We start from the raw sequence: 22,057 nt of genomic DNA, 5'->3' as shown, positions 1-22,057 counted from the left end.
CCCCCCAATAATTGATCTCGTATGGACCCCACCACCAGACAATTTTGAGCCCCAGGTTCCTGAGTTTTTGGCCATCCCAGGAATCCAATTTGATTCAACAGGTCTCAGAGAAATTGACATTTTTAAATTATTTTTCTCTGATGATTTTATAAATTTAATGGTGGACCAAACTAATTTATATGCCCAGCAGTTTATTGCTCAAAACCCCACGTCATCATTTGCTAGGTGGACCCCTGTAGATGCAGTAGAGATGATGACGTTTTGGGGTCTGGTGTTACATATGGGCATAGTAAAAAAGCCACAAATTAGGCAATATTGGAGTACAGATGTTCTGTACAGCACCCCATTTCACCGTATGGCCATGCCCCGGGCTCGTTTTGAGGCAATCCATAAATTTATACATTACACCGATAATGCACAGTGCCCACCCAGAGATGATCCCACCTTTGACAGGCTATTCAAAGTCAGGCCGGTCATTGATCATTTCAGTGCCAAATTTGCAGAGCTATACATCCCTGATAAATGTATTAGTATCGACGAGTCCCTTATACATTTTAAAGGAAGGGTTAAATTCCGCCAGTACCTTCCCAGTAAGAGGGCAAGGTATGGGATAAAAATGTATAAGCTGTGTGAAAGCACCACAGGGTACACCCACAAGTTTAGGGTATATGAAGGGAAGGATTCAAGAATTGAACCACCAGAATGCCCCCCCTCCCTCGTAGGTGTTAGTGGAAAAATTGTCTGGGATTTAATGCACCCCTTCCTGGATAAGGGTTATCACCTCTATGTGGATAACTTTTACACCAGCATCCCCCTGTTTAAGGCCCTTGGTTCAAGAGGTACAGCAGCTTGCGGTACTGTGCGCAAGAACCAAAGAGGCCTCCCCAAAACGCACATTGCCCAAGTAATGAGAAGGGGTGAAAGCAGGGGAATATGCACCGAAAATATGTTGTTGGTCAAATATAAGGACAAGAGGGATGTCCTTATACTGACAACAATTCATGGAGACAGTACCACCTCCATCCCTGTACGAGGTACCAGTACCCACACCTCAAAACCAAATTGTATCCTAGATTACAATAAGTACATGGGTGGAGTGGATCTTTCAGATCAGGTACTGAAGCCGTACAGTGCCCTGCGGAAAACAAATATCTGGTACAAGAAGCTGGCCGTGTATATCATCCAGATGGCACTGTATAACGCTTACGTGCTATTCCGTTCTACCGGCCAGAGGGGGACATTTATGCACTTTCAAGAGGAAGTCATAAAGAGCCTAACATTTGGGAATCAGCAGGCAGAGGGCCCCAGTACTTCTAGTACTGGCCCCCGTATTGTACCAGGGCAGCATTTTCCCAACGAAATCCCCTCCACTGCAAGAAAGGGCAGGACACAAAAAAGGTGCAAAGTTTGCTATAAAAAGGGAATAAGAAAGGAAACTATTTTCCACTGTGAAACTTGCCCCGACAAACCCGGCCTATGTATAAAGGAGTGTTTCAAAATATACCACACATCGATGGATTATTAGGTTCATCATTTCACCGTGCATCGGGGGTCTTGCTAATGCCACATAGCACCCACCATTCATTCCACCAGAATCTGAGCTGCAAAATCCAAAAATCACTCCTTCCCTTCTGAGTCCTGCCATGCACCCAACTGGTATTTTTTGGTCACATGTGAGGCATTGCCGTACTCTGGAGAAATGGGGGCACAGATTTTGGGGTGCTTTGTCTCCTTCATTCCTTGTGAAAATGAAAAATTTTGAGCCAGAAGTACATTTTTGTGTAAAAAAATGTAATTTTTCATTTTCACAGCCCAGTTGTACCAAAATTGGTGAAACCCCTGGGGGTTTGAAATGTACACTATACCCCTAGATGAATTCCTTGAGGGGTGTAGTTTGCAAAATGGGGTCACTTGTGGGGGGGTTCCACTGTATTGGCAATGCAACATAGCACCCACCATTCATTCCACCAAAATCTGTGCTGCAAAATCCAAAAATCACTCCTTCCCTTCTGAGTCCTGCCATGCACCCAACTGGTATTTTTTGGTCACATGTGAGGCATTGCCGTACTCGGGAGAAATTGGGGCACAGATTTTGGGGTGCTTTTTCTCCTTCATACCTTCTGAAAATGAAAAATTTTGAGCCAGAACTGCATTTTTGTGTAAAAAAATGTAATTTTTCATTTTCACTGCCCACTTGTATCAAAATTGGTGAAACCCCTGGGGGTTTGAAATGTACACTATACCCCTAGATGAATTCCCTGAGGGGTGTAGTTTGCAAAATGGGGTCACTTGTGGGGGGGTTCCACTGTATTGGCAATGCAACATAGCACCCACCATTCATTCCACCAAAATCTGTGCTGCAAAATCCAAAAATCACTCCTTCCCTTCTGAGTCCTGCCATGCACCCAACTGGTATTTTTTGGTCACATGTGAGGCATTGCCGTACTCGGGAGAAATTGGGGCACAGATTTTGGGGTGCTTTTTCTCCTTCATACCTTCTGAAAATGAAAAATTTTGAGCCAGAACTGCATTTTTGTGTAAAAAAATGTAATTTTTCATTTTCACTGCCCACTTGTATCAAAATTGGTGAAACCCCTGGGGGTTTGAAATGTGCACTATACCCCTAGATGAATTCCCTGAGGGGTGTACTTTGCAAAATGGGGTGACTTGTGGGGGGGTTCCACTGTATTGGTGCTTTGGGAGTCTTGCTAATGCAACATGGCACCCACCATTCATTCCACCAAAATCTGTGCTGCCAAATCCAAAAATCACTCCTTCCGTTCTGAGTCCTGCCATGCGCCCAACTGGTATTTTTTGGTCACATGTGAGGCATTGCCGTACTCGGGAGAAATTGGGGCACATATTTTGGGGTGCTTTGTCTCCTTCATTCCTTGTGAAAATGAAAAATTTTGAGCCAGAACTGCATTTTTGTGTAAAAAAATGTAATTTTCCATTTTCACATCCCAGTTGTATCAAAATTGGTGAAACCCCTGGGGGTTTGAAATGTACACTATACCCCTAGATGAATTCCCTGAGGGGTGTACTTTGCAAAATGGGGTGACTTGTGGGGGGGTTCCACTGTATTGGGGCTTTGGGAGTCTTGCTAATGCAACATGGCACCCACCATTCATTCCACCAAAATCTGTGCTGCCAAATCCAAAAATCACTCCTTCCCTTCTGAGTCCTGCCATGCGCCCAACTGGTATTTTTTGGTCACATGTGAGGCATTGCCGTACTCGGGAGAAATTGGGGCACAGATTTTGGGGTGCTTTGTCTCCTTCATTCCTTGTGAAAATGAAAAATTTTGAGCCAGAACTGCATGTTTGTGTAAAAAAATGTAATTTTCCATTTTCACATCCCAGTTGTACCAAAATTGGTGAAACCCCTGGGGGTTTGAAATGTACACTATACCCCTAGATGAATTCCCTGAGGGGTGTACTTTGCAAAATGGGGTGACTTGTGTGGGGGTTCCACTGTATTGGTGCAACATAGCACCCACCATTCATTCCACCAAAATCTGTGCTGCCAAATCCAAAAATCACTCCTTCCCTTCTGAGTCCTGCCATGCGCCCAACTGGTATTTTTTGGTCACATGTGAGGCATTGCCGTACTCGGGAGAAATTGGGGCACAGATTTTGGGGTGCTTTGTCTCCTTCATTCTTTGTGAAAATGAAAAATTTTGAGCCAGAACTGCATGTTTGTGTAAAAAAATGTAATTTTCCATTTTCACATCCCAGTTGTATCAAAATTGGTGAAACCCCTGGGGGTTTGAAATGTACACTATACCCCTAGATGAATTCCCTGAGGGGTGTACTTTGCAAAATGGGGTGACTTGTGGGGGGGTTCCACTGTATTGGTGCTTTGGGAGTCTTGCTAATGCAACATGGCACCCACCATTCATTCCACCAAAATCTGTGCTGCCAAATCCAAAAATCACTCCTTCCCTTCTGAGTCCTGCCATGCGCCCAACTGGTATTTTTTGGTCACATGTGAGGCATTGCCGTACTCGGGAGAAATTGGGGCACAGATTTTGGGGTGCTTTGTCTCCTTCATTCCTTGTGAAAATGAAAAATTTTGAGCCAGAACTGCATTTTTGTGTAAAAAAATGTAATTTTTCATTTTCACTGCCCAGTTGTATCAAAATTGGTGAAACCCCTGGGGGTTTGAAATGTACACTATACCCCTAGATGAATTCCCTGAGGGGTGTACTTTGCAAAATGGGGTGACTTGTGGGGGGGTTCCACTGTATTGGTGCTTTGGGAGTCTTGCTAATGCAACATGGCACCCACCATTCATTCCACCAAAATCTGTGCTGCCAAATCCAAAAATCACTCCTTCCCTTCTGAGTCCTGCCATGCGCCCAACTGGTATTTTTTGGTCACATGTGAGGCATTGCCGTACTCGGGAGAAATTGGGGCACAGATTTTGGGGTGCTTTGTCTCCTTCATTCCTTGTGAAAATGAAAAATTTTGAGCCAGAACTGCATGTTTGTGTAAAAAAATGTAATTTTCCATTTTCACATCCCAGTTGTACCAAAATTGGTGAAACCCCTGGGGGTTTGAAATGTACACTATACCCCTAGATGAATTCCCTGAGGGGTGTACTTTGCAAAATGGGGTGACTTGTGGGGGGGTTCCACTGTATTGGTGCAACATAGCACCCACCATTCATTCCACCAAAATCTGTGCTGCCAAATCCAAAAATCACTCCTTCCCTTCTGAGTCCTGCCATGCGCCCAACTGGTATTTTTTGGTCACATGTGAGGCATTGCCGTACTCGGGAGAAATTGGGGCACAGATTTTGGGGTGCTTTGTCTCCTTCATTCCTTGTGAAAATGAAAAATTTTGAGCCAGAACTGCATGTTTGTGTAAAAAAATGTAATTTTCCATTTTCACATCCCAGTTGTATCAAAATTGGTGAAACCCCTGGGGGTTTGAAATGTACACTATACCCCTAGATGAATTCCCTGAGGGGTGTACTTTGCAAAATGGGGTGACTTGTGGGGGGGTTCCACTGTATTGGTGCTTTGGGAGTCTTGCTAATGCAACATGGCACCCACCATTCATTCCACCAAAATCTGTGCTGCCAAATCCAAAAATCACTCCTTCCCTTCTGAGTCCTGCTATGCGCCCCACTGGTATTTTTTGGTCACATTTGAGGCATTGCCGTACTCGGGAGAAATTAGGGCACAGATATTGGGGTGCTTTGTCTCCTTCATTCCTTGTGAAAATGAAAAATTTTGAGCCAGAACTGCATGTTTGTGTAAAAAAATTTAATTTTCCATTTTCACATCCCAGTTGTACCAAAATTGGTGAAACCCCTGGGGGTTTGAAATGTACACTATACCCCTAGATGAATTCCCTGAGGGGTGTAGATTGCAAAATGGGGTGACTTGTGGGGAAAGTTCCTAACTTTTAGCACTTATGGTGCCTAAAAAAAAATCTCATAAAAAGGAGGCTCCAAAATCAAGTAGGTGCTCCTTCTATTATGAAGCCTGTGGTTTGGTCATCGTGCACACTAGGGCCACATATAGGATATTTTTGAAAACACAAGAATTGGGGGAATCAATTTTTAGTCACATTTCTCTAGTAAAATCTACTGTATTTGTTAGAAAAATGTATTAAAATTGAAACTCTGCAAAAAAAAAGAAATTTTGAAATTTCACCTACACTTTGTTTTAATTCCTGTGAAACACCTAAAGGGTTAACAAACTTCCAAAATGCTGTTTTGAATACTGTGAGGGGTGCAGTTTTTGAAATGGCATCATTTATGGGGGTGTCTCACATACAAGTCCCTCAAAGTCACATCAGAACTGAACTGGTCCCTAAAAAAATCAGTGTTTGAAATTTTCTTGAAAATTTGAGAATTTGCTAGTCATATTTGAAGCCTCCTAGTGTCCAAAAAAATGAAAAGGGGGTTGAAATAATGATGGCAACATAAAGTAGACATATGGTCTATGTTAGTTATTAACTATTTTGAGTGGTATGATTATTTGTCTCACAAGCAGAAAATTTGACATTTTGCATATTGCTAAATTTTCCATTTTTTCACGATATTTTGGTATTTTTCACAAAAAAACACAGACTGTATCGACCAAAATTTACCACTAACTTGAAGTACAATGTGTCACGAGAAAACAATCTCAAAATCACTGGGATAAGTAAAAGCAAAAAAAAGTTATCCCCACTTAAGTGAGACATGTCAGATTTGAAAAAAAGGGCTCTGTCATGAAGGCACAAACTGGCTCTGTCATGAAGGGGTTAAATAAACTGGAAAGGTTGGCGGAACGGTGGAAAATGCAGTTTAACGTTGAAAAATGTGGTCATTCATTATGGGAACAAAAAGGAACAAGCTACTTATAGGCTAAATGGAGTTATTATAGGGAATTCTGCTGTAGAGAAGGACTTGGGGGTAATCATAGAATTGGGTAATAGTGCACACTGCTCAAGTGCAGCAGCAAATGCAAACCAGACACTTTGCATGCATTAAAAGGGGAATGGTTTTAAGGATGTCAATGTGATAGTGCCTCTTTACAAGGCATTGGTAAGACCACACTTGGAATACTCTGTTCAGTTCTGGGGACCACACCTTAAAAAGGACATAAATTAATTGGAACAGGTACAGAGAAGGGCGACTAAGCTAGTAAAAGTCTCAAATCACTAGAATACAAAGATAGTTTAACCAAGCTGAATATGTTTTCACTGGAGAAACGGAGGTTGAGAGGTGATATGATTAGTACAGTATGTTCAAATACAGGATTGGGAATCATACGGAACTGGGAGATGATTTGTTCTCTAACAGGCCTATACTTAGGACACGCGGGCATGTACTGAGGCTCGAGGAAAATAAATTCCGTACTGACTTAAGAAGAGGGTTCTTCACCATTAGAGCAGTGAAATTCTGGAACTCATTGCCGGTGGGGGTGATTACAACAACTACTGTTAATGAATTTAAATCAAAACTGGATACATTTTTTGGCCACTAAGAGAATCCTATAGATATGACTTACTCAAATCAGTTGTTACATGTTAGATACAGTAGGTTGAACTTGAAGGACTTGAAATTTTTTCAGCCTTAATAACTATGTTACTATGTCTATTTATGCTTCAATCTGCTAGAGCAGTGTTTTTTTTTGCCATGGCACACTAGTGTGCCTTGAATGGTTCTCAAATGTTCCCCTTCGATCTAGAGATGCCCAAACCAGTTTAGAGCCACCACCAGTTCAACTGTTTTTTACTTGTCTCTTATTTTCATGTAAAGTGCCAATGTATTTTATTTTTGTTACCTGTGGGGATCAATGTGATTGTTTTTTATATGGGGACCAATAGGTTTGTTTTTTTTGCTGTGGGGGCCCAATGTGTTTTGCCCTGTGAGGATCTCATGGTGTGCCTTGGCAATTTTAAAATCTTATTTAGTGTGCCGCAAGGTAAATAGGTTGAAAATCACTGTGCTAGATCAAAGCAGTGTCATGCTGCTCAATGCAGCACCCCACCCCCTCCTCTCCCCCACAAGTCGTCCTCCCACCATTCCTCCTGGACATTGCCGGTAACCCTCCGGATCCCCCGGCAGCCGTAGATATCGAATCGGTATGGAAAGCAACCGGTTGGCCTGTGTGTATACCCCAGTACACTTGTGGAATTTATGCCACGTTGAGCTGCTGCATTTGACACAGCTAGAGCAAGTCCTGCACAGTATAAGCACATATCCCATGACTTTTGGCACCTCAGTGTGTATGTACAGTACAGTAAATACACAATATTATTGCGATAACGCCTCAACATTATAAGCATTGGACCTTAGTGCAGGGACTCCCATGATAGTAGATAGTTGAACTGGTTTTATGTTTTATTTCTATCTATTTTAGAATGGCTTTTATACTGGCTGATTTTTTATAACACCAAAAAAATTAGTGATGAAAGATATTTGGTCAAGCACATGTTGGGTACAAAATCAGTACTTAGGACTCATCCTCTTAAAATGAAATGTAAGAAATCTGTGCACACCTCTATGTCATTATTAAAGTAAATCTCCCTTCCTTTAAAGCAGCCATTGGGCGATTGTTGACTTCGCAACCACGTCACAGCTTGCTGAACATGAGTCTCATCTATATGAATGAAGTCTTGAGCACCGCTCAAAGCCTTTACTGCTAAGGCTGTGATCCTGTAAGACAACACAAAATCACGGATGATGACATGTATGATAGAAAAATATACAATTCAATAACTCTAGATCATGCCTGAACTTTTAATAAAAAAAATTAAACAAAACATAGAATTTGACGATAGATAAGAACCACTTGGCCCATCTAGTCTGCCTCTTTTTTAAACATGTTACCTCAAACCATATTTGATGCTTTTTTTTTGTAATCATATCAATATGCCGATCTCAAGCCTGTTTACATTTTTCTACTGTATTTGCCTCTACTACCCTTTATGTGAAGTAATTCTTCCTCACATTTCCCCTGAATCTACCTCCCTCCAGTTTCAGTGCATGTCCTCGTGTTCTGCTGCTCCTCTTCCTGTGAAGAATGTCTCCCACCTGTACCTTGTTAAAACCCTTGATATATTTGAAAGTTTCTATCATGTCCCCCCTTTCCCTTCTTTGCTATAAAGTATACATGTTAAGATCTTGTAGTCTTTCCTGGTACGTTTTGTGATGTAGGCCATGCACCATTTTAGTTGCCCTTCTTTGTTCTGGAGGCCATGTCTCCTTCTGGAGATATGGCCTCCAGAACTGAACACAATACTCTAGGTGAGGTCGTACCAATGGCCTGTACCGTGGCATTATTACTTCTTTCTTTCTACTGCTGATACCTCTCCCTATGCAACCAAGCATCTGACTTGCCTTCTACATTGCTTTGTTACATTGCCTACCTGCCTTTAAGTCCCCTGAAATAGTGACACCTAGATCCCTCTCTTCCTCAGTAGTTTCCATTATAGTGCCATTTATACTATATTTAGTCTTTGGATTTTTGAGTCCCAAGTGCATGGTTTTGCATTTTTTGGCATTAAACTGTAGTTGCCATTCTCTTGACCATTCCTCTAATCTACCTAGATCATCAATCATTTGATTTACCCCTCCTGGTGTGTCTACCCTGTTGCATACCTTTGTGTCATCTGCAAAAAGGCACATTTTACCCTCAATTCCATTTGCAATATCACCAATAAAGATATTATAGAGCACTGGTCCAAGTACAGATCCCTGGGGTACTCCACTTGTAACCTTTCCCTCCTTTGACTGTACTCCGTTTACTACAACTCTCTGTTTTCTGTCCTGCAACCACGCTCTTATCCATTCAACTATCTTAGAATCCAATCCCAAACTTTCAAGTTTATATAACAGTCTGCGATGTGGGACAGTGTTAAAAGCCTTACTAAAGTCTAGATAAGCTACATCTGCAGCCCAACCTTGGTCTATTACTTTAGTCATTCAGTCAAAAAAGTCAATAAGATTTGTTTGACATGATCTTCCCCCTATAAACCCATGTTCTTTCAGATCCTGTAGTAGTACGTTTATTTATAAATAAACGTACTACTACTACTACTACTACTCTGTAAATTGCTGGTTTTGAGATATTCTACAACTCTTTGTTTTAAGAGTGTTTCCACCAATTTCCCTACTACTGGTGTAAGGTCGATAGTTGTTTACCTCTTCCTTGCTGTGTATACAGACTGCTGGAGGGCATATAGCACTCAACAGTTACAACTGGCAGGATACCACCATTCTACTGTGAATCACAGATACAATTTCATCGACCCATCAACAGGGGTTCACACGCAAACTGTTGAGAGATTGTGGGGCCAATGTAAATGGCGCAACAAGTGCCAAAGAGGAACAGCGAGACATGAGCGTAAATCATATCTAACCGAGTTTATGTGGCGAAAGACATTGGGAGCTGAGGAGCCTTTCAAACGCATTGTGGAAGCACTTAAATTGCTCCCCAAGGACGATTAAGTGTGTTTAAATTTGTTGATTAATATTGTCTTCTTAAAAGTTCCTGTTTTCTTAATATAATCCTTAATTGTTCTAATCTATGTTATTAATTATTTATGATTATTTAATGAAATTATTTAAGTAGATATCATTTTAGCTGTTAACACATGCCGTCATTACTGTGTCAGATATATGGTAATGCAGGTGTGAAAGTGTTCCTAAAACACCTCCACTATCCACGCCACCCCGAAGCGTGGGGAGCAGCATCGGAACGCATCCTCCAACCTTTCCATACCCCCACTGGCGTGGAGTTGAATACATACATTACATGTATTCCGCGTCGGGCTCGCCACACTATATAAAATCAACTCCACGCCGACGTGGATAGTGGGGGTATGAAAAGGTCGGAGGACGCGTTCTGCCACCCCTCGCGGTGCTCGCCACGCTTTGGGGTGGCGTGGATAGTGGGGAGGTGTCTGTATGCTTCGGGGTAGCGTGGATATTGGAGGGGGGGGCGGGAAAATCACAGTAGAAATTTACATTGTCCGATTTTATATCGGATGCGATGTATGTAATTTATTCACTGCCAGAGAGCAGTGAATAAATTACTATGGAAAATCGTATCGCATCGCATGCAAAAAAAAAATGGGTGCGATGCGATTTTCTTACGCAGAATACCTCACTACGCAATTAGCTTAGTGGGCGCCGTGCTAGGATACAAGTACCCAAATCTTTTGTAATTAGAGGAAGAGAGAGAGCATACAAAAAAGGGCATACAAAGAAGCAATAATTGTGACAATGCTCTGATTCCGGGAATTGGCTGATTATTGTCAATAGCCAGAGAATAGAGATGCTAAATATTGACATACACTGCAATACAAAGAGCAATCTGGCTCTGCCTTTAAATGTAGCTATAACATAGAGCTGGGGTAGCCAACCCTGGTCCTCAAGAGCTACCAACAGTGCATGTTTTGCAGGTCTCCTTACGGAATCACAAGTGAGCTAATTAGCTCCATCTGTGTATCTTTTAAAATGTGTCAGTGATTAATGAGTGCAGCTGTGCAGCAGCTAGGTTGTCTGGAAGATGTGAACTGTTGGTAGCTCTCGAGGGCTAGGGTTGGCTACCACTGACATAGAGCATAGATGAAGCGCAGCTTACAGGACCAATATGCATATTAAAAGGTACCTGTTTGACTCACCCGTTCCTGTGTAGCATATAATTAGCACCAGTTTAACCCCCATTCCAGCTCTTCTGCTATACAGGTTATACAACTATAATCTATGCTCTTGCATACCTCCCAACTTTCAGGGAGATGGAGGCGGGACTGAAAGATGCGCGCTGCAGGAGCATTGGGAACAAAAATACTGGGGGGACATTGCCTATACTCGCGGTTCTCCCGCGAGGTCGCGCCCCGTTTTGATGCTATGGGGGCATGACCCAGAGGCTCTGTGAGCCTCTAGCCATGCCCCCAGTCCCCTGGCTGCAGGAATAGATGCTGTGCAGGTGCGCACAGCGTTTATTCACTGCTGCTCAGCAGCCGACAGGGGGGACTCCCAAAAGCCAACCTCGCTGCGAGTCATTGCCGGCTGCGGGAGGGACGCGGGAATGTCCCCGAAAACGGGGATATTCCTGCGGTTTTCTGGACTGTTGGGAGGTATGCTCTTGTGTTATAGCTAAAATTAAAGGCAGAGCCACATTGTTTTTTTGTATAGCAGAGTATGTTTATGTTTATATTTAACATCTCTATTCTATGGGTATTGACAATAATCAGCCAGTTCCCGGAATCAGAGCATTGTCACAATTATTGCTTCTTTGTATGCCCTTTTTTGTATGCTCGCTCTCTCTCTCTCTCTCTTCCTCTAATTACAAAAGATTTGTTCTGATAAGGTTATATGTCACACTAGATATTTCACTACAAGTGTTTGCAGTTGCAATACCGCAACCAATTAACAATTCTTTTGACCCCTGTGTGTGCGAGAGTAGTATCATCCGTTGCTGTCACTTTAGTCACAATATTGAACATCAAAAAACAAAACCCTGCACAGAAACAAAATAACTCACACAAATCTAACTCTCTCTGCACATGTTACATCTGCCCCACCTGCAGTGCACATGGTTTTGCCCATTTTCCAAACAAATTTGTACTGCGATCAGATCTGAATAAAGGCCATTGTGGGGACTGCAATCTGTTTACACAGTCATGTCATGGAGACCTCTTGCAGTGTGGGAAGCAAAAACCTGGTCCCCATATGGGAAATCTTTTCAAATGAATACAGGGGGTATTCTGAAGGTATCAATGTGATTTTTAGCATTGACCCATAATGCAGGTTTACTAGTCAGTCAGTTTGTGTGTGTGCGTGTGTGGTTTTTTTTGTTTTTTTTTTACAGGAGATGCCTGCTAAGGAGCTAACATTTCTACATTGTAGCAAAAGTGGAAGACAAGATACGTACATTTGTATAACAAACCAATATAACCAGTGTTCAGCCCTTAAATTAAGTTAATTTGCTCTAATTATTTTTCAGGATAGCTAGTTAGCTAGCTAGCTGCATGCAATTCATTGTAAAAGGGGTATGCTTGTAAGGGGCCCTGGAGCATACCGCCAGACCTGCCCCCTAACTCTGTTGGCTCCCCTTGTAGTTGACGGACACGTGCGTTGCTAGGCTTCACCACTAACAGCCGCGTTCGACGGAGCTGGTTATGCCGGCTCCATCCCCGATGCTGCCTGATCTTATGTGGGACAACGTGTCCAAAAAGGCAAGGAGAGTGCAAGAGGAAACCTAACTAACTCGAAAGGGGCAGGCTGGGACACCCCAGAACAAGCCCGGGTGTAACTGCGTACGAGATGACTTGCACACACAAGGGTAGAGACAAACACACTGTGAATGCAACAATGCACATAGATGCTATATAAAATATAACAATGGTGCTGCTGTAACTGAGGTGATAAAGTTACAGTGCAGGTGCAACAATGCACCGGGATGGTATAAAAGACAATGTAAATGCAAAGACTGCAGGGAATTCCCTGACTTATCTGGGAGAATGACTGGACACAGACAAAGTGCAGGGACACTGCTAACAGGCTCAGGAAACAGCAGACAGAAAGGGAACCAGGAACACACCACAGGACGAAAGCCAGGCAGGGTCTGGATGCTGAGCAGGAGTGCTAGCTGGGGTTCACTGGGCTGTAGCAGGATACCATAGGAGCTCAGACCAAACAGACTTGCACACAGCACTAGGAACTATCAGCTATGACTGACAGGTTATTACAGGTCAGGATGCCTTAAGAAGGCCCCAGGTAATCAGGGCAGCTGTGCACCATCCAACCCAGCAGGACTAATGAGGACAGACTTGAGCATACATTATCCACAGAGGACTGGGTTGAAATGACACAGACTCAACACTGGAGGCCACCGGAGAGTCAACCACCAGCATAGACTGAAATTAACCCATGACAGACAACACAGATAGGAGTCATAAATGATGACTCCTAACAGTACCCCTTCCCCCTTGAGGAGGGGTCAAGGTACCCCAATACCAGGTACTCCACCACATGGAGAATACCAAAACCCTGGCATGCGGGTACTAACAAAAACAAGAAAAACAGAAACAAGCTGCAGCTTGTAACAATGCTTTTGGAGGGCATGTGGTGAAACTGATTGTTAACTTTTTGCTTTAATGTATGTTTTAACTTTTACTAGCACTAATAAAATATAAATAGTAATGGGCAAAATATAAAAAACATGAGTTCCCCCAATAACAATCTACCTTTAAATAATGGAGGGAACCAAATCGAGCCAGCAGCAATATATACTGTATATAATTAACGGAAATAACAGAGTTTATATGTACTCTCCCTTGTAATAATCAATGCAATTCAAAAATGTGAGTATGTATGTGTTCCCTTAAGGAGTATGCATAATAGTATATAATTGAAAAGTACTGATGCTTATTAATACCCATAATATATCCATACATGGAGATATACAGAAAAGCCATCACAAACAAAAAAGTACTCTAATGTTGCAGTATTGCAACTCATTTAGAGGCTATATTGCACCAGCGGTGCGATCGCGCTTGGCGAATGGTAAGGCCAGTATGCATGCCTAGGGTCCAGCCCTGTGTTTGTGAATATATATATACTGTAAATAAAATTAAATCTGTATTTGTAGTGTATCTCTATATCTACAGTATCTACAACATTTAACATACACATTGAGAAATTAGTACTTACAGTAAGTCCAAAATACATTCATACATTGTTGAGGGCAATTAACTTAAATACAGTACCATGTTACAGACAACAAATTCTAAAGGTGCCCATACACTAGTAAGATTTTTCTTCAGATCTGGCTGGTTGGATGAGTGACAGTTTGTCAGTTTTCCAGCATTTCCAAGCAAATGGTCAACTGTCATTTGCTCTCGTCCATAACCAGGTTTTTGTTCCAACCAGACAGATCTGCAGATAAATCTGCGTGTGTATGGCCACCTTTAGTGCTACATCTTTTAATTGAATTCACATAAATATCTTATATATATATATACCATATATCTGTTCTCCGCCTTGAAAAGAATCCATAAGAACCATCTTCATTTTTATATTTCAGTTGTTTCTGGTAACCTAGAGAGAAAAAGCAATTCCTGAGATACATGCTACTTTAGCTGTAAAGGAGCCCATACACGCTCCGTTTTGCACTGTTAAAGTACACGCCGTATCGGATTGCATGCCTTGTGCAAGCATTGTGCATGCAATGCGATCCGATACGATGTGTACCTAGTACAAAAAGTATGTGCAGCACATACTTTTTGTACCGTACTATGTGATGCGCGGGAGCGCGCATCGCATAGTACAGAACGGAGCCGGTCCACAACGGACCGTGTATGGGCTCCTTTAGTTTCATCTAGACAGCTAAAATTATATAATTTGAGCTTTTTTTGTTCCTACAGTATTATTAACCTCAATAACATTAACCCCTTGAGTGGGTTTTTTTTTCCCACAAACCTCTCCTGCCCCAGAAATACTCACCTTTTTCAGCAGCCCTTTCTCCCCTGGAGCTGCTGTGTCTGGCTTCAGGGGCCAATGGAACAGTTTCCTTGGCTCACCTTTGACAATAAAACTTGTGTGCATCATAAAATACTCAGCTCACGCACCCATAGTTAGATGTTGTAGAGCCATTTTCTGATATTGAGGCGTTAATTCCTTTATTGTCTGCAAGTACTGCAGTGTGTAAACAAATCTAGACAACTTTGCTACATTCTGTTCCCCACATCCATCTGGCAAAATAAGTATGCTCTCCAAGTTAGCGGCAGGATAACCAATGAGATCACCTGTGAAGACAGCATTTAATAGTTAATACAAATGGAATAAAGCTGAATCATATCTACTTGTGAACTATAATAATATGCTGAAATCTCACAGAGTTTATTACCCCAGGAATTTCCTCATATAGGCAAATGCCCGCAAAATTATGACAACAATAGCACTGGTATATAATATAGTTACTATAGCTGATGCCACATCATGCTCCGGCGATACTCACTGTGCCAGAGGCTCAGGGTTGGAGGTCAGCGGCGGCCATCTTCTTCCGGCCTGGCTCTATGCTAGGAAGCATCACGGACGTTGCTAAGCAATGTCCGGAGCTTCTGTCCTCCTCCCTGCTGCAGCCGCTGATGTCATTAATCAGTAGGGCGGGCTTTTTGAATAAATCCCAGCCAGACCAGCTGTCTGACGCCGGTTATAGTGTTGTACCACTCTGTCAGTGTGTTCCTGGTTGCAGCCTTGCTCCATCCCTGTCTCCTGTGTCCTGCTGCAGTGTCCCTTTGCCTGAGCCTGCTGTGTACCATCTCCAGATAAATGAAGGGTTTCCCTGCAGTGTTACCTTTTTGTATTTTGTTACATTACCATCTCTGCATTGTTGCAGTTGCTTGCACAGGAATCAGGCTTGGCCTGTTAGGGGAAACTCCCTCCTGGTGCATGTAACTAGGGTTATTAGTTAACTGTACCATCTTCTGTGAATTGTTGCACCTGCTATTTTTGGTTTTGGGCTCGTACCCAGGGTACATTTGTGCATTGTTGCATTTGTGGTTCTGTTCCAACATCGGCACCGGTCTGGGGACAGACCTAATTTGATCCACAAACGTGACTATTAGAGGTGAAGCCTTAGCCCGCAGGAGGCAAGCAGGACCCTTTGTATTCTGCAATTGGGTATTCCACACTCGGACTACTTTACAAAATGTATGAACAGCCTATACTATAGACCATCAATAGCATTCCTGGCCAACCTGTGGCTCTCCAGCTGTTTTGAAATACTGTACAAGTTCCAGCATGTCGTACCAGAATATTGCTATTAGATAATGCTAAAACTGTGGCAATGCATGATGGGATGTATAGTTTCACAACATCTGGAGAGCCACAGGTTGCACAAGCCTGATCTATAGTGTTACATACAGTATCCAGTGTTTAAAAAGACCAATGTTTACATTATTGCCCAGGGTCAGTACTAGGTTCTCCTACTGCTCCACCAGATTCCCGGCGGAGATTGTGGACTGCATTTAACCCCCCCCCCCCCCCTCCCTACCCCTCTAAAAAAACTTTAATCTGTTACTGACTCACCCAGTACAATGATGTGAGCACGTGCGGAACCTGGAACCAGTCTTTCTGGAACATGGAAGGAAACTGGGATTTTCTCACGGTTATCTGGAATGAAATCATAATACTTTATTTGAGAGATTAATGTAGTTAACTATTAGAAAACCAGTTAATGGACATTTACAGAGGTATATAAAATTAAAATCTAATTATCTGACTCATGTTTTCCCAGAACAGTCCCAAAAATGTAAAAAAACCCATGGGCAAAACCATGCTGCACTGCAGGTGGGCCAGAAGTAACATGTGAAGAGAGAGGTAGATTTTGGTGGGGTGTGTTCAACTGGATATCTAAATTGCAGTTTAAAAATAAAGCTGTCTAACATCTGTGGACGTCATGCTGCCACCAGGCCCTCCCAGCCGTCGGAAGGGGGCGCGCGCACTAGACGCTCGTGTGCCCTGTACCGATGGAGCTGCCTACTGCCGTCTGCCACCTCCCCGGTCCCCATCGCCTCCCCGAACCCCCCCTCCTAACCCTGCTCATCTCCCTGAAGCGGAGACAGGCAGGGTCCAGCTGCACCAGCCGCCGACTAACTGGGACGCGCATGCGTGTGAGACGCTTGCGCGTCCCAGTCTAATATAGTCCCTCTCCGCCAGCGCTTGCAGGCGAGCGAGAGCAATGAATGAGAGGTGCTCCATCTGTACATGCTAAAGCAGCCAGTATTTACCCTGCAGAAAAAGAATATAAATACAGTATATTTGCTCTCCTTGCATTGCAACATGGTTTATGTCAGACACATAATTACTGTACTTGCTTTTTTAGCTTTACTGAAACTGGTCCAATATTCTGGCACAAAAAACCAGTAGCCAGCAAAGGGAGGTACAAGTGGTAAATCCCTAAACTACCAGGAATGAAAAGAAAGTCAAATGTTTTGGGGACAAATAGATTTTCTAGTTTCAGTTTCTATTGATGGTCCTAACATGTTCCTGTATGTATTAACTGTTTGCCTCTTTATATGAAATGTGTGCTTCTATTTGACCTAATTCACTGCATCACAGAATTTGTTTATTGCAATAGGAGGCACTTATTATTGGACACCGGCATCCCAACTTGTGGATAGAAGAGCGGCGCCGGAATACCGACAACGATGGAGATACCGATGACATAATTCCAACTGCTTTCATCCTGCAGGACGAGTAAGGGTTAGGATGTATGTGTGTGGGGGGAAGGGTTAGGATTAGACGCTAACAGGGGACTTTGGGTTAGAAAGGGTGGAAGGTTAGGTTTAGGCCGCAGGGTAGAAAGGCAAGGATTAGGCACTACTAGGAAGGGTAAGGGTTAGGCTGTGGGGTAAAAAGGTTAGGATCAGCTACTTATGAAGAAATATAGGGTTAGGCTGTAGAAAGCAAAGGATAGGGTTATGAGGGCGGGCAGGTAGACTTGCCCAGTCGGGATACTCTCTATCAGGATGCCGGGTGGGTACCTGTAGGGCAACGGTGTTGCGGCATAGTGGGCAGAGACGGGTGGTTTCAAAAAGACTGGCTGGCCGCTCAGCACTTCCCGGACACTGCGTACTGCTGCCCAGCCGCAATGCTGTACCCACAGCCCCCGGGTGCTCAGCACATTTATCCCATCTAAAATAAGGCACATCAAGTGCCAAATCATTAGTGACCTCTCCTGGGGAGCTGCCGGGGGAGCTCAGGGGAAATTAGGTCCGATTTGTCCTTCGGACAAGTCGTCCTAATATATGGGGCCTTAAGTGTGAAATAATAATATTTGTTTGGAGAACATAAAGACTTAAAATCTTTTGTGGTGGCAGAATAAAAATGATATGTATCCTAAGTGACTGAAGTGCGCAACCATCACAACCAAGCTGTCATAGATTTCAGTATCTGAGGGCAGGCTGGAATCGTGACCATTGTAGCATGTGTGCAGATTTACTATCCTATTCTGCGCAAAGATAGGGTTTCTCCGAGGGCCGATACCTGCATGACAGTGATCTGATGCTGCATCTTCAGATGCAGCAGCGGATCAAAGAAGCCAGCAGTGGGTGTTTTTTTTTTTTATTTCAGGTGTGTCCTGTGACTCTCCATACTATTACACAGCTGCTACATGTAAAGACATGACAGCTGTGTCCACCTCTGAGTTTATAAATAAATAAAATTTTTGAAACTTGGAAGAGTTGTGTCCGCACTTCCATTAGACTGCCAGAAAAGAAGTGAGAGCACACTCAAAAACACTGTATGAAGTGAGGACATTACAAGGTCACCACCTATTGTGTTGGTTTCTTAGTCCTGGGATTGGACAGTGGCCCCTTGGGGCTCTGAAGACTCCGAACTGGATTTATGATTGAATAACATTGTCAATTAAGGTTCACACTAGGTACAAATGATTTACTTTCCATACTGTATTTTAATGTTATTCTGTTTATTGCTGTGATTATAGACTTATATCTTGAATGTACACTATATATATATATATATATATATTTCATCCTATTGCGGCCTGACTTCCTCTTGTAGCTAGGGGAGCGGCTTTATGCACATTTCCTCATCACGCCCACTTAATTCCTGGCAGCCAATTACAGCTAATAGGTCTCAATCTGTTCATTAGGTTTGGGCCTATATAAACCCATAGAGCGTTTGTAGTAGCCACGCCCTCTGACGAAGTCTACACGACGAAACGCGTCAGGGCGTGGCCTACGACGCTCCTACTGCACCTCACAGCTGATGTCTGGACCCTGGTGACCCCTACACGCCTCCCTGCAAACCAGCATAGCGGTGATTTCGGTGGTTCCACGTTCCAGCACCTAAGCGTGAGCAGTCTAGCCTTTGGCTACTTTTAAACCTTGTGGTATCCAGCCCACAGTGCTTTTATTTATGGTACGAGTTCACTTTGACCTGTACCAGGATTTTTATTGTCCAATAAAATCATTTACTTGCAATACTGCACCATGAAGCGCCTTCTCTCTGCCTCCTTCTAGATCTCCATCTCTCTGTGGATTCCAGAGACTACATCATATAGAGAGAAGCAGCTGCAGGTCGACACATTGACTTTGGTGCTCAGTTTTTCCCTCATTATTATCTATTGGGGAATTTTGTTCTGGTTATTTATCTGACACACACCGAGCGCAGGGGTCCACGCCTGTTCCATATATATATATATATATATATATATATATATATATATATATATATATATATATATATATATATATATATATATATATATATATATATATATATATATCTTGTGCCTTCTGTATTTGATTCCTGATAAAATTGTACATTTTTCTTTTATTGTACCGAACAAACAATTGTGATTGTAACTTTGCAATGTGATCAGTGTCGTAACTATGAAAATTGCGCCCCCAACGAATTTCGGCAGCGCTCCCCCCCAGTAAATATAACAAACCCCACCATCACCCCATGCTGCCGCCACCGCCCATGCCCCCGTGCTTTACCCTCCGCTGCTCCGCTGTGCTGCGGCCGAGACCTGCAGATTTTGTCTGCGGTCCCGGCTCACCTCCTGCTCTGGCTTCTGCTGGTATGAAAATGGACCATCACAAAATGTCTGCCCCCATACAGCAGACAGTTTTAGAGAACTGTCTGCTGTATGGGGGCGGACATTTTATGATCGCATTGCGGGGTCTGCGGGCCTATTGTTACGCCACTGAATGTGATGCTTTAATAAAAAGTTATATATAAAAAATATACAGCAGGTTCTTCTAACATATACAGTAATACCATCTTTTATCCTTGACCTGCATTTTTATCTCACCTCCTGGGAAGATAAGGAAGGTCTCTGTCTTTTGTTCTTCATGTCCTCTAGCCTACAGAAATCAAAAAGTTCAAATAAAATATTTTAGATGGAAACAGTTGGACATAGATAAGGATAATCACAGTGAGTTTTCAAATACATGTACACTTTATATGTATTTGCATATTATAGACCAATGAAAAAACTGGCCATTCACTTGTCCGATTTGGACAGCTTCACCCGATTATAAGGGAATGGGCTGAGAAATTGGGTGAAAAGTGATCTGATCCGATGCCCCGTCCTGTGCACATTTTATTCGGAGATCAGACCTGCTTGCACATCCGACCTGTAGTGAACAGGTATTTTAGTCATCAGTAGGCAGTGATAGTCATTGGCGTACCAGTGGCACTGCAGCCCAAGCGGTGGCTTGGGGGAGCCGGCGCTGTGAAGCGCATGGTCTCTGCAAAAGAGAAGTGTGCTTAGGGTAGGGGGGAGTCAGAGGTTGGTAAGAGCTAGTCAGCATAATGACAGGCCTCTTTTTCCTTTGTTTCCCTGCCCTCCTGCCCCATTTATGTTTATTTTCTTTGCCGGCTGAGATTTGTAGCGCAGCTTCCATGAGGTGCCCTCTCTGGGCGAGACACTAGTACAATACGTGAATCATTCGGTGAGGACCATGTTGCCAAGCCTGTTGTGGTGCTGAGTTAGGTGAGTTGGGGCCTGGACAATTGGTCCACTGGGCAATTGGCCAATTGAGTAGGCTTAGGGCGGAACGACTCCAAATAAATATTTTGTGTGTAGAATATTGAGTAAAAAAAAAATAATTATTCCATTTTGGAATAACGCTGTAACATAACAAAATTTGGATAACTGTGAGACATTTATCATATACTGTAGCAACTTTCATTATAGTATCAGGTGACCATTAATGTTATATGACCTTTCACCTTTTACCTTAATGACAACAGTTTTCTCAATAGAGTCTTCTCTGTGATCCTTTCCCAACAGAAGTGGATCTGCAGTGCATTCTGCTTCCAACTGAAGAGATCCACTACTTACATGGATCTTTAGGTTCTCTGAAAAGCAGATATAGAGCAACATTATGCAGTACTAGTAAGCCCGCTCTAATGCTTCGAAAGCTAGTAGATGTAGTTTTGCTTGCTGCCAACAGATGGCAGTGATTTGGAGTGACACGGACACTAGACATATATATCTATTAATTCCTATTAATAATGATGATTGCACACTGTAGATGTTTTATGCGTCCAATAATTAGATACAATAGGGGATCCTGACAACTGATACAATAAATAAATATCTTTCTTTTATATGGTTCATAGTTTGATCATTTCTGCACCATAGAGCACACTACAAGTAATAAAGGGAAGCACAAGTTTCAAGCAGAACTATAAGAGATTATTACCTAGGGCCTCAATAGTTAATGGGTATCTATTACTATATCTATATCAGAACACTGAATAAATATCTTGCTGTTAAACACTGAGCTATTTAGTTACCAAATTTAGTTCACTGCCATGGTGTTCCTGCCACCAACATGGTGCTCTTTCCACTGACATGGTGTTCCTGTCACTGCCATGGTGTTCCTGCCACCAACATGGTGCTCTTTCCACTGACATGGTGCTCATGCCACCAAAATAGTGCTCGTGGCCACCAACATGGTGCTACTGGCCACCGACATGGTGCTACTGACCACCTACATGGTGCTACTGGCCACCAACATAGTTCTCCTGGCCACCGACATGGTGCTCCTGGCCACCGACA

At 42.9% G+C, this 22,057-nt stretch overlaps 1 protein-coding gene across 1 annotated transcript in view; it reads right to left on the bottom strand.

The window, feature by feature from the left end:
• Positions 1–22,057, bottom strand: part of LOC146009767 (alpha-2-macroglobulin-like protein 1) — a 171,592-nt gene that overhangs the window by 31,740 nt on the left and 117,795 nt on the right. The window contains exons 22-27 of the mRNA XM_083150228.1: positions 21,230–21,351; positions 20,300–20,351; positions 16,546–16,629; positions 15,084–15,260; positions 14,478–14,553; positions 8,004–8,160 (exon numbers count right to left, since the gene is read on the bottom strand). Of these exons, the coding sequence (XP_083006354.1) occupies positions 8,004–8,160; positions 14,478–14,553; positions 15,084–15,260; positions 16,546–16,629; positions 20,300–20,351; positions 21,230–21,351 (668 nt within the window). The remainder of the gene's footprint in view (positions 1–8,003; positions 8,161–14,477; positions 14,554–15,083; positions 15,261–16,545; positions 16,630–20,299; positions 20,352–21,229; positions 21,352–22,057) is intronic.

Source organism: Crinia signifera, chromosome 6 (genome assembly GCF_055691185.1).
Source record: "Crinia signifera chromosome 6, ASM5569118v1, whole genome shotgun sequence".
Lineage (NCBI taxonomy): Eukaryota > Metazoa > Chordata > Amphibia > Anura > Myobatrachidae > Crinia > Crinia signifera.
This window is presented reverse-complemented; position numbering and strand designations above follow the sequence as displayed.